We start from the raw sequence: 13,433 nt of genomic DNA on the forward strand, positions 1-13,433 counted from the left end.
TCCACCCTTTTGGGGGTTTAATTTGATTTTATTTTTTTAAAGAAATTTACTTTGGGGCACCTGGGTGGCTCAGTTGGTTGAGCATGTGACTTCGGCTCAGTTCATGATCTCACCGTTCATGGATTCAAGTACCACATTGGGCTTTCTGTTGTCAGTTCAGAGCCCATTTTATATCCTCTGCCCCCCCACCTCTGTCTGCCTGTCCCCTGATCACTCTCTCTATATATATAACATTTAACAAAAAGAAATTCACTTTAATTCATTTGGGAGATTTTTAATTTTTTTTCTATATAATTATTGATTTTTTCCATTATTTTTAGTGGTTTCTTCAGGGAGAATGTTATACCTCCTTTCGTCTTATACCACTGGTTGGTGTTAATATTGCCACTTCAAGTAAAATGTAAGAATCTTGCAATTATATGTATCAATACCAAAATCACATTCTTTGATGTGGTTGTCATATGTCTTATAGCTACATATATTGTATATATAAATCCCACAACACAATATACTATATAAATTGTTCTATATTATGGTGATATTATCCTCTTAATTTTATAAATTAAACTATTTTTTAGATTTATATGCTGTTGTCATAAATAATGCAGATCTTCTCTATCTCTATAACCTTTTCCCAATTTTGTCAATGGTACCATCATGAAAAACTATAATATAGTGTTCAGTTTTCATTAATGTAGACAAAATAAAAAAAAGGAGTTCTCTAATTACATGGAAGTCTTGTGATGCTTTTTAAAAGCCAACTCCACCTCATTTTTTGTCCTTAATCTCTAGTATCCGTTAATCTGTTTTCCAAATCTATAATTTTGTCTTCGCAGTAACGTTATACAAATAAAATCATACAGTATGTAACGTTTTGGCTTTTTTCCCTCACCACAATTTCCTCGAGGTTCCCCAAAGTTGTTCTGTGTATAGATAATTAATTACCTTTATTGCTGAGTTGCATTCAGTGGTATGGATACACCACAGTCTGTTTAACAATTCACCTGTTGAAATATGTCTGGGTCATTTCCACTTTTTTTTTTTAATTTTTTTTCAACGTTTATTTATTTTTGGGACAGAGAGAGACAGAGCATGAATGGGGGAGGGGCAGGGAGAGAGGGAGACACAGAATCGGAAACAGGCTCCAGGCTCTGAGCCATCAGCCCATAGCCTGACACGGGGCTCGAACTCACGGACCGCGAGATCGTGACCTGGCTGAAGTCAGACGCTTAACCGACTGCGCCACCCAGGCGCCCCAATTTCCACTTTTTTTAATATTACAGAAGTTGCACTTAATATTTGTGTACAGTGTCGTGTGTGAAAACAAGTTTTATTTTATCTGAAAAAAACTCCCAGTAGTGCAATTTTTAAGCAATATGGTGGTAATATATTTAGTTTTTAAAGAAACTGTCAAACTTCCTCAGAATGTCTCTACTGTACTATCTTACATTCCCACCAGCAATATGAGTGATCTGCTTTCTCCATATCCTCACAAACACTTGGTGTTTTCACTCTTCCTTACTTTAGTCATTTTGATAGATGTGTCCTCATATTTTGTTGTGTTTCAAATTTGAATTTTCCCACTGGCTAATGATTCTGAACATCTTTTTTCATGTATTTATTTGACCTATCTATGTCCATTTTGGAGAAATGTGTGTTCATGTCTTTCATCCATTTTTTAATTGGATTTTTTATATTGTTGAGTTCTTTATAGATTATAGGTTCTAATTCTTTGTGGGATATGTGGTTTCAAATATTTTCTCTGTAACTTATCTTTTCATTCTTTTATGGAGTACTTTCACAGAGCAAAACTTGTAACTCTGAACAAGTCCAGTTTATCAAATTTGTCTTTTATAGATCATACTTTTGGTGTCAAGTCTACAACTTTTTGTTGAGCATTTGATTCCAAAGACTTTATCCCACTTTTTCCTAAAGTTTTTAGAGTTCCATATTTTATATTTAAGGGTATTATTCATTTTGAATTACTTTGTGTGTGCAATGTGAGATTTAGGTCAAGGATTTTTTTTTTTTTTTAACTATGATAGGTGTACAGTTTCTTGGGCATTATTTGTTGTAAGAATTATCCTTTCCTCATTGAATTGCTTTTAGAACTTTGTCAAAACTCAGTTGGGCATGTTTTTGTGTATCTACTTCTGTATTCTCTAGTTTGTTCCACTGGTCTATCTGTGTGTGACTTTTTCTGCCAATACAACACAATCTGGATTACAGAAGGCTTTACTCTTGGGTATTGCTAGTGTGATTCTTTTTCAAGAGCATTTTAGCTATTGTGTTAGTATGCATGTGGTGCTACAACAAAAATACTGCAACTAGATAACTTAAATAATGGACATTTATTTCTCACAGTTCAGGAAGCTGGGAAGTCCACAATCAAGTTGCCAGTGTAGTTGGCTTCTGGTGACATCCATCTGTCTGCAAACATCTTCTTTCTCACTGTATCTTCACATAGTGGAGAAAAAGTGCACTTATGCCTCTTCCTTTTCATAAGGACAATTGTTCCATCATACAATATCCACCCTCAAGAAGTCATCTAAACCTAATTAACTCCCAAAGTTCTGACCTCCTACTATCATCATATTAAGGTTGGGGCTTCAACATATGAATTTTGGGGGACATAAACATTCATAATAGTTATCCATAATAGCTATTATAGGGACTGTGTCATTCCTTATAAATTTTAGAAGAAGCATATCTATGTCTAGAAAAAACTTTACTGGAGTTGATAAGAATGTCATTAAGCCTGTGTCTGTGTGTTCCTGTGTGTTTGTATAATTGGTCCCACTTAATGTAGCTATGCAGTAAGTCTTAACATTTTGTCTTCATATCTCACTGTGCAGTCTTGTTTTCTCTCCTGTACCCTCAAATAAGCTTTTGTACCCTAGAGAGTGTTGCCAAAAAGGAAAATTCTTCCCAGGGTATTATTTTTATACACATTTTTGTGAATAAGTAAGTTGTTCTAATTGACATTATAGTTTTTAAATTTATCTCCATAATGACCTATTTATCTCTTGTTTATTTTCCTTTTCTAATTTTTTAAAATTTATTTATTTTTGAGAGACAGAGTGAGACACAGTGTGAGTGGGGAGACATGCGAGAAAGTGGGAGACATAGAATCTGAAACAGGCTCCAGGCTCTGAGCTGTCAGCACAGCTTGAATCCACAAAATGCATGATCATCACCTGAGCCAGTGTCCAGTGCTTAACCAACTAAGCCACCCAGACACACCTCGTTTATTTTCCTTTTACTGTATATCTAAATGAAATCAGTATTACACTGGAATATGAAAACAGATTTTCTGTTACCATATAGTTATTTGTTATTTGTTTCATTTTTTCTGTTACAATTTTTCAATGAACATTTTTGTACATGTCTCATGCATATTTGTGAGAGTTTCTCTTCACTCAAATTTGGAGTAGAATCCCTGGGTTTTTGGGCACATGTATCTTCAGCTTTATTAGATGTTGGCAAAATGAGTGTACTAATTATTTAAATGTAACTTTTGTTACATAATCTCATACCCTAGCTGATTCTTCATATTTTTAAGAGTTTTTAATTTGTGTAATTTTCATGGATGTAAAATACTTCATTTTTGTTTTTGTTTGACTTTTTATGACCACTCATGATTCTAAACTTTTCTTTATACTTTTATTGTATTTCTGTTTTTCTCTTATCTTTTGTATTTTCTGTTTAGATATCTTGTCTCTTTTTCATATGTTTTTGGATAAACATAATATACTTTGGCAAAGTATTTACAAAGAGTACCAATTTTCTGTACAGGAAACTGTGTGTGTGTGTGTGTGTGTGTGTGTGTGTGTGTGTGCAGATCTGTAGAAGTTTTATAGGAATAAAGTTTACATATTAAAACAGAATTCAGAAAAATGTTTTGGAAAAACAGTTTTTTTATCTAATATAAACTTATTGCAGTTTTAAAATAAAGGATAAAAAGGTAGCTTTCTTATATTTTGTACTGAATGAGGTTAGCATTTTTTTTCTCCTTGAACAGCACAAAAAGTGCACTTCTCCACATCTCTTGTTATTTTGCTTTGATCATTATAAACTGACAGCCATGCTTATGAGCTTACCTAGAAGAAATAAATGTCATAATCTAGGTAAACTGTTAACTCTAAGAAGAATATTTTTACCTTTTTATGAGACAAATGTAACTCCTTTTAATTCTCACAACTCTTAACCACTCTTCTAATCATTCCATTATATTCTGTCCATACCATTAGCTAGCAAACTACTCCAATGTTGAAGCTATGAATTTTCTTGATTTTTCACAATATTTCAAGAGACTTAGGGATATGCCCAAAGAAATTTTTCCAACAATAAAATTTTCTGAAATAATGGTTTTGTAATGAGAATTTGCATTTTTTATGCTGTTTATTTCTAGATGGCTACAAATACCTTATAGATTAAATTGCTTTTCTTCTCTTCACAATATCTAAAAAAACTAGGGGAAGGGCATATTGTTTTTTACGTTCTTGTACAAAAAGAATACTTGAGGAGCAGGATAGTTTTTATGACTTTGCTCACACTATAAGTAGGGAAAGGAAATGAGAATATGATCAGCTCAAGGATTCTCTATAGATGATTTTGCTACTTACATTTTATATTTTTATTTATTCCAGGAATGTCGCCAAAGACACATTCTGTGACAAGCCTGGGCTTTTCTTTTCAAATGGACTTTCACTTAAAACATCTCAACTATACGCTAGCTATAAGCCTCTTATGGAGCTCATCATTTCTGCATGACCAAGCAGGCACTAATCAGATTTGAAAGAAATAAACACTCTTCAGTCGAGCTCTTAAATTATTATTAACTTCCATATATTACTGTTTGTTCAGCCTTCATGTTAATTGGATTTGTAATTACTTGTAGAAAGTTTCAAGTAAGTTTTTACATTTGTATATACAGTTTGATCAGTCCTCACAATTCTGTTTTTCTTCAAATGCCTCTTTTCTCTTTCTTCTTCTTGGACTACTATAATATGAATGTTATTATGTTTGATGGAGTCATTGTGTTCCCCATGCCTATTCTCATTTTGCACAATTCATTTTTCTCTCTTTTGTTCAGCTTGATTACTTTCCATTACTCTGTCTTCTATGTCACTAATTCATTACTCTCCTTCTTCTTTCCATCCTGCTGTTAATTCCACCAAGCATGCTTCTCATTTTCATTTATTAAACTCCTTATCTCTGCTATGTTATTCCTTACCTTTGTGTTGAGTCTCACTCATGTCCTCCACTCTTTTCTCAAGTTCAATGAATATCCTTATGACCATTGCTTTAAATTTTCAACCAGGCATGTTATTTATATCTGTTTTGCTTAGATTTCTGGCTGTGGCCTTTTCATGTTCTTACATTTGGGATAAATTTCTCTGTCTCCTCATTTTGTATGTCTCTCTGTGTGTGTTTCTCTGTGTTAAGAAAGTCAGCTGTGTCTTCTGCTCTTGAAAGCAGTGACTTTCTGAAGAAGAGGTTCTGGAATTCCCTCCAGTGCAGTGTCCCCTGTTAACCAGAACCTGGCACTTCGGAAGAGTATCCTATGTTAGTTGATTATGCTTTGCTTATAACAGAGATCTTGATTCCAATAAGTTTACTTGGAATGTTTACTTATCCAGATAACATAAAGGTAATGCATAATTAGTTTCCAGAACTCATTGATTTTGCCTGGGGCTTCTCAGGAAAACTATCTGAGATTCTCTTCAATTATTTATATGCTAAGTACCAGCAAGAGACAACACATTCATGAAGGAGAGATGATAAAAGCTAACATTGAGACTTAAAATGCCTGTTGGAAAATAGATTGAGAAGTTGGAAATGAAGAGTAATCTGTTTGTAAGTTGCATAAAAGTCAACTATCTATTAATGTATATTTATTTTTTAGTGCCGGAACAAACCTATTATATCAGTCAGTGTTCTCCAAAGAAACTGAGCCAATAAAATGTGTGTGTGTGTGTGTGTGTGTGTGTGTGTGTGTGTGTTTTCTCTGTATCTTCATCTATCTATAGAGAGACATTGGTTTATTATAAGGAATTGGATCATATGATTATGGAGGCAGACATGTTCCAAGATATGGATCAGCACGTTGGAGACCCAGAAGATCCAATGGTATAGTTTCTATCTAATGGCTGGCAGGCTTGAGACCCAGAATAGCCAATAGTTCAGTCTGAATCCGAAGTCAGGAAAAAAAAAATGATGTCCCAGCTTGAAGACAGGCAAGAAGATTCCTTTTTACTCAGGGAAGTGTGACATTCTGTTTTTGACCTTAAACTGATTGGATGAAACCCACCCACATTAAAGAGGACAATTTACTAAGTATGTCAACTTAAATGTTAAACTTATCCAGAAACAGCCAAAATTATGCTTAACCAAATACGTGGGCACCCTGTTGTTCAGCCAAGTTGACACAAATTTACCATTACACATACAAAAACAGAGAGGAAAAAGAAAGTTATAATTAGATTTATAGAAAACTGTAGACAAAATACATACCAAAACTTTGGAAAAGATATTCATTGTTTACAAGATTTTAAAATCCACTGCAAGTAGAAACTTAAAAATGTCTTCACTTTTCCATATTATGTATGAAGAAACTGATTAGAAGTTACTTTTCAAGATTATACAGCTCATTATCATAAAGCCAGAACTAAAACCTAAACCTTACAATTATGATATTCTTTCTAAGAATAAACTGGTATAATTTCCCCTTATCACCTGTATACTACATGGAAGCTGGATAAAATTCAAACTAAATTTCAAAATGGTATTGGTGAAAGAATTTTTGATACATGATTGTTATAGAAACACTTTCCTTTGTACAATGTAGTGATTCTGATTTAAAGTACTTTGTACACGGTTATTACTGAATTATATGGCAATTCAGAGTTGATTCAAAACATGCCCTTTTTTTATCCTCTCATAAAGACTTTTTAAACAACAACAACAACAAAAAGACCTTGAATACTCCCTGTGAAAGTAAAGAGCATGATAAGGAGGTGTTTATACAGGCATGGGGCCAGAATGGACTATTCATTTTCAATTTTTGGTTACTGAGAGAGGCACCTCTTCTAACTTAACTAGCTTAGAAAACCACTGCTCTCTTCCTTCAGGTGTGGACTTAAATTACTGTTAATACATCCTCTAGTGAAGAGAGGGAAACAAACCATAAGACTCTTAATGATAAAGAACAAACTGAGGGTCGATGGAGGGAGATGAGTAGGAGATGGGCTAGATGGGTGATGGGTATTAAGGTGAGCACTTGTGATGAGCACTTGATGTTGTATGTTAAGTGATAAATCGCTGAATTCTACTTCTGAAACCAATATTGCACTGTATGTTACCTAACTAAAATTTAAATTAAAAAACACATTCTGTAGTGGGGCGTGTGTGCTTTTAGTCATGGGTAACCAACACTGTCCCATGTTTCTGAAACTATTCAGGTTTTTAAGTAAATATTAATGTAAAAACATTCACATTTTTAGATATTATGTAAAAAAGTAACTACAAACCTGCATGAGAAGACTGATGACAAGATGTTCTTCCTTAATGAGCTACCATTAAAATTTCCATGAGTACCTAAAAAAAAGATCATAATAAATCCCTTGGTACAAATTCTTGTAGGACAAAATAGTGCATTTTCAGAAGTGCACTAATGGGGAATGAATCTGGCAGGGGTGAGTAGAAGGAATCTATAAGGAAGTGAGTTTAAATACTGCTTTTGTTCACTTGCCTGGGTTTAAGCCACAGCTAATATAATTCAGGTAAGGAAGAAGAAGCTGGGTTAGATTTGCAAATCGAGGTGGGAGGGCTGTGAGCATGCAAATCCAGCAGCTGCAGTGTGTTGGGGTAGCTGCTTTCCTGTGCTAAGCTGTTTTACTACTTTAAGATCTGATCTCATCATCCTGTCAGTGTGACTTCCCACCTACTGTTAGCTGAAGTTTTCTGCTTCAGTTAGAAAGCTAGAAATGTTCACAGGACACCACCACAGGCAGTGGGGGAAGGGAGGGAAGCAAGAAAGACTGCTCTCAGCACTTGTGCTTTTGTTAGTTCTACAGAAGAGGCAGGGAAACAGGAGGTAACAAAGGCTCCATTTCCTTTCTGTGAGAGAAGGCTTTTGTCTTTCCTCCAGCAACAATGTCAGTGTTTGGCAAAAAAGAATTTGATGTGAAACAGATCCTAAGGCTACACTGGAGGTGGTTTAGTCATCCTTCTCAAGGATCCTCCCACACTGGAAACTGCCTTCAGCAGGAAGGATATGAGCTTAGAGGGACCCTGGTTCAGGGCACATTGAACAACCACTCTCAGGACAGAAACAGACTGAAAAAAAGGAACAATCCTTTCCATCCCAACATACTAACATCAGTGACAGGACTAGCCCCTGACCATCAAAGAGCCTTTCAGAATTGGCACTCACAAAACCTGATAGAACGTTTTCGAGCAAATGAAGCTACTCCTATGCAGTTCCAGAAGGGAATTTGTTTAAAGAAGCCTGAGAAACACTTAAAGATTTGGAGATGATTGCTGCTGATAATACAGAAGATTCTACAGTGAGGTAGGAATTTTCAATTGCATAATTGAAAGCCATAGAATAGGTTAACTCTTCAACTCTTATTTAGTGTTTAAATAAAAGTGCTATAATTATCTCTGAATTTGTATGCAGCCAATCAACGTTTACAAGAACTCCCTTCCTCTAAGTCTATAAAGGAAAAAAGCAATAATTCATAAGTTTTGATAATTAAAGGGAAATATGTTTTAGGGTTGTGAGTTTACTTTTCTGATTCCATTCCAATTCTGTTAAGATCTCTGTTTTAGGGCTAAGAGGTATTTATTAAAATTACTAACTTTTTGTAAATATATTCTGTGGCTTGGAGCTTCACATACTTGTGATTCTCTAAGCAAGTATAATGAGTTACATGACTAGAAACTCTGACTTTGTGAGGTAGGCCAATTTTGACAAAATAAAAGCTCTAAGTGCTCAGCACATTCTTATCTGTTCTATAGTACATAGTTTCTGTATTTACACTAAATAAATACATTATCTTTATATGAGAGTACAGAGCCGCTTCCTTTGGCATTTGAAATTTATTTGAAGTTGTATTTGTTTCATACATAGTTTATAACCATGAAAATATTTGACCTAAAGCAAGTAATGAAATGGTCCTTATATCAGTGAGATCGTAGACTTCGAAATGGAACACGTCAGCTATTTGAGGATATTAAAATGAAATAAGAAGTGATAATAAAGTATAGCTTCAGTATAGTTCATAAAATATTTGATTATGTCTTCATTTTTGTGCCCACTAACTGTTTGAAAAAGAGAAAACTACGTTCTGTATGCCAATCTTGTCCAATATAACTGAAAGGGCGGGCCTACGCCGGCCAACTCCATCTTGTTCTGTGTCCTTCACCTTGACCACGCCTCCTCCCCTTGAGTAACCTCCCGCTCACCTGCCTAACAGGACTCGGACCCTTCCCCAGCCAATCGGCTGAGGCCACAGCCATTACCTCACCAACTGCCCCTAGGCCCCAATAAAACCTTTGTCTTTTTGAAACTCACTTTCTCTCCCCAGTATCTCACCGCTGCGTCGGTGCAGGTAGGGGATTGAGCTCGAGCTAGCTCGAATAAAGGCTCTTTTTCTTTTACATCGGACTCGGGTCCCTGGCGGTATTTGGGGATCACGAATTCTGGGCATAACAATAACTTAACCTAGTAGATTTTTACCTTTTTTTTTTCTTTTATGCTATCAGATTTTATTTCCCCATATATTGTAGACACAACTGATAATCTTGGCAATGTAATTAAAGTGAAAAAGAACCATAAAAAATAAGTATTTTTATATATTTTAAATTATGTAACATTTCAACATGAAGCTATGCTTATTGTTCGGAAATAATCTTTGTTTATTTGATGTACTATGTCTCTACATAACTAGAGAGGAGAAGGACCAGCAAATTTGCTTCTAGATATGTTTTTCTTTCCATAAAACTGCCTGACAATTCCTTCCTTCCTTATGTAATGTCAGTAGAAAAAACAATATAACATTATGACAAATGACAACTGTGAAAAATAATGCCTTTATAGAAACTCAATCTTCTTAGTGAAATATAAACATGCAAAAGACTTTGTGAAATGACTTTAAGTATAATTTTAGGTTGTTTGTGATACAGACACTATAAGAAGTAAAGTGTGTATATATGAATTTCCTAAATAATTTGTGATTATGCAAGAAAATGCTATATAACTGCTGGGATAGCAGGTTGTATTTAGTACAACTAATTGGACTTTAAAAATAATATGTAATATATGCTTTTAGATTCAGCACATTTTTATGAATATGATTTATTATCAAGTTGACTTACCTACCACACCCAGTGCTCATTCCAACGAGTGCCCTGCTCAATACCCATCGCACATTTCCCTCCCCCCCACCCCCCATCAACCCTTAGTTTGTTCTCTGTATTTAATAGTCTCTTGTGGTTTGCCACCCTCTGTCTCTGTTTCTATTATTTCCCCTTTCCTTCCCCCATGGTCTTCTGTTCAGTTTCTCAATCCACATATGAGTGAAAACATATGATATCTGTCTCTCTCTGACTTATTTCACTCAGCATAATACCTTTCAGTTCCATCCACATTGCTGCAAATGGCATGATTTCATTCTTTCTAATTGCCAAGTAGTATTCCATTGAGTATATAAGGCACATCTTCTTTATTCATCAGTTGATGGACATTTAGGCTCTTTCCATAATGTGGCTATTGTTGAAAGCACTGCTATAAACGTTGGGGTACATGTGCTCCTATGCATCAGCACTCCTATATCCTTTGGGTAAATTCCTAATAGTGCTATTGCTGTGTCATAGGGTAGCACTATTTTTAATTTTTTGAGGAACCTCCACACTGTTTTCCAGAATGGCTGCACCAGTTTGCATCCCACCAATAGGGCAAGAGGGCTCCTGTTTCTCCACATCCTTGCCAGCATCTGTAGTTTCCTGATTTGTACATTTTAGCCATTCTGACTGGTGTGAGGTGGTATCTGAGTGTGGCTTTGATTTGTATTTCCCTGATGAGGAGTGATGTTGAGCATCTTTTCATGTGTCTATTGGCCATCTGGATGTCTTCTTTGGAAAAGTGTCTATTCATGTCTTCTGCCCATTTCTTCAATGGATTTTTATTCTGGGTGTGGAGGTTGGTAAATTCTTTATAGATTTTAGATGGTAGCCCTTTGTCCGATATGTCATTTGCAAATATCTTTTCCCATTCTGTTGGTTGCCTTTTAGTTTTGTTGATTGTTTCCTTTGCAGTGCAGAAGCTTTTTATCTTCATGAGGTCCCAATAATTCATTTTTGCTTTTAATTCCCTTGCCTTTGGATATGTGATGAGTAAGATATTGCTCCAGCTAAGGTCAAAGAAGTTGTTGCCTGCTTTCCCTCTAGGGTTTTGATGGTTTCCTGTCTCACATTTAGGTCTCTCATCCATTTTGAGTTAATTTTTGGGTATGGTGTAAGAAAGTGGTCTAGTTTCATCCTTCTGCCTGTTGCTGTCCAGTTCTACCTGCACCATTTGCTAAAGAGACTGTCTTTTTTTTCCATTGGATATTCTTTCCTGCTTTGTCATAGATTACATGGCCATACATTTGTGGGTCCAATTCTGGGTTCTCAATTCTATTTCATTGGTCTATGTGTCTGTTTTTGTGCCAATACCACACTCTCTTGATGATTATAGCTTTGTAGTAGAAGATAAAGTCTGGGATTCTGATGCCTTCCGCTTTGGTTTTCTTCTTCAATATTACTTTGGCTCTTTGGGAGCTGATTCCATTTCCTCTCTGGTTATGGGTCTGTTCAAAATTTCTATTTCTTCCCGTTTGAGTTTTGATAATGTATGGGTGTCTAGGAATTTGTCCATTTCTTCCAGGTTTTCCTGTTTGTTGGCATATAATTTTTCATAGTATTTTCTGATAATTACTTGTATTTCTGTGGGATTGGCTGTGATAATTCCATTTTATTGTGATTTTATCTATTTGGGTCTTCTTTTCTTTTTGAGAAGTCTGGCTAGGGGTTTATCAATTTTGTTTATTTTTTCAAAAAACCAACTCTTAGTTTCATTGATCTGTTCTACTGTTTGTTTCCTTTCCTTTCCTCTCCCCCCCCCCTTTTTTTTGGAATCTATACAGTTTATTTCTGCTCTGATATTTATTATTTCTTTTCTTCTGCTGGATTTGGGGTTTCTTTGTTGTTCTGCTTCTAGTTCCTTAGGTGTGCTATTAGATTTTATATTTGGGACTTTTCTTGTTTTTTGAGATAGGTCTGGATTGCTGTGTATTTTCCTCATAGGACTGCATTTGCTTCATCCCAAAGGGTTTGGACTGTCGTGTTTTCATTTTCATTTGTATATAGATATAGATATAGATATAGATATAGATAGATATAGATAGATAGATATTCTTCTTTTTTCTTTAATTGCCTGGTCGACCCATTCATTCTTTAGTTGGATATTCTTTATCCTCCATGCATTTGGATGTTTTTAAAACTTTTTTTGTGGTTGATTCCAAGTTTTATAGCATTGTGATTGAAAGTGTGCGTGGTATGATCTCAATTCTTTTATATTTTTTGAGGGCTGTTTTGTAACCTAGTATGTGATCTATCTTGGAGAATGCTGTATGTGCACTCAAGAAGAATGTATATTCTGTTGCTTTGGGATGCAGAGTTCTAAATATATCTGTCAAGTCTATCTGGTCCAGTGTATCATTCAGGGTCATTGTTTATTTATTGTTTTTCTGTCTAGATGGTGTGTCCATTGTTGTAAGTGGAGTATTAAAGTCCCCTGCAATTACCACATTCTTACCAATAAGATTGCTTATGTTTGCAATTAATTGTTTTAGATATTTGGGTGCTTCAGAAATCAGTGAATAAACATTTATAATTGTTCAGTCTTCTTGATAGATAGACCCCCTAATTGTGATATAATGCCCTTCTTCATCCCTTGTTACAGCCTTTATTTTAAAACTAGTTTGTCTGATATAAGTATGCTACTCCAGCTTTCTTTTGACTTCCAGTAGCATGATAGATGGTTCTCGATCTTCTCACTTTCAATCTGAAGGTGCCTTAAGGTCTAAAATGTGTCTCTTGTAGACAGAAAATACATGAGTCATGTTTTTTTAAATCCCTTCTGATACCTTATGTCTTTTGATTGGAGTATTTATTCCATTTACATTCAGTGTTATTATTGAATGATATGGGTTTAGAGTCATTGTGTTATCTGTAGGTTTCATGCTTGCAGTGATGTTTCTGGTGTGTTGTGGTCTTTGCAACATTCACTCACAGAGTCCCCCTTAGGATCTCCTATAGGGCTGGTTTAGTGGTGATGAATTCCTTCAGGTTTTTTTGTTTGTTTGTTTGTTTGTTTTGGCGGGGAA

At 35.2% G+C, this 13,433-nt stretch overlaps 1 protein-coding gene across 1 annotated transcript in view; it reads left to right on the forward strand.

Annotated features, from left to right (window-relative positions):
* Nucleotides 1-8,057: 8,057 nt before the first annotated feature.
* KLHL4 (kelch like family member 4) overlaps nucleotides 8,058-13,433 on the forward strand; it is a 121,836-nt gene continuing 116,460 nt past the window's right edge. Inside the window, 2 exon segments of the mRNA XM_015084587.3 lie at nucleotides 8,058-8,476; nucleotides 8,479-8,575. Of these exon segments, the coding sequence (XP_014940073.3) occupies nucleotides 8,158-8,476; nucleotides 8,479-8,575 (416 nt within the window). The 5' untranslated portion in view covers nucleotides 8,058-8,157.

The sequence above is a fragment of the Acinonyx jubatus genome, chromosome X, assembly GCF_027475565.1.
Source record: "Acinonyx jubatus isolate Ajub_Pintada_27869175 chromosome X, VMU_Ajub_asm_v1.0, whole genome shotgun sequence".
Classification (NCBI taxonomy): Eukaryota; Metazoa; Chordata; class Mammalia; order Carnivora; family Felidae; genus Acinonyx; species Acinonyx jubatus.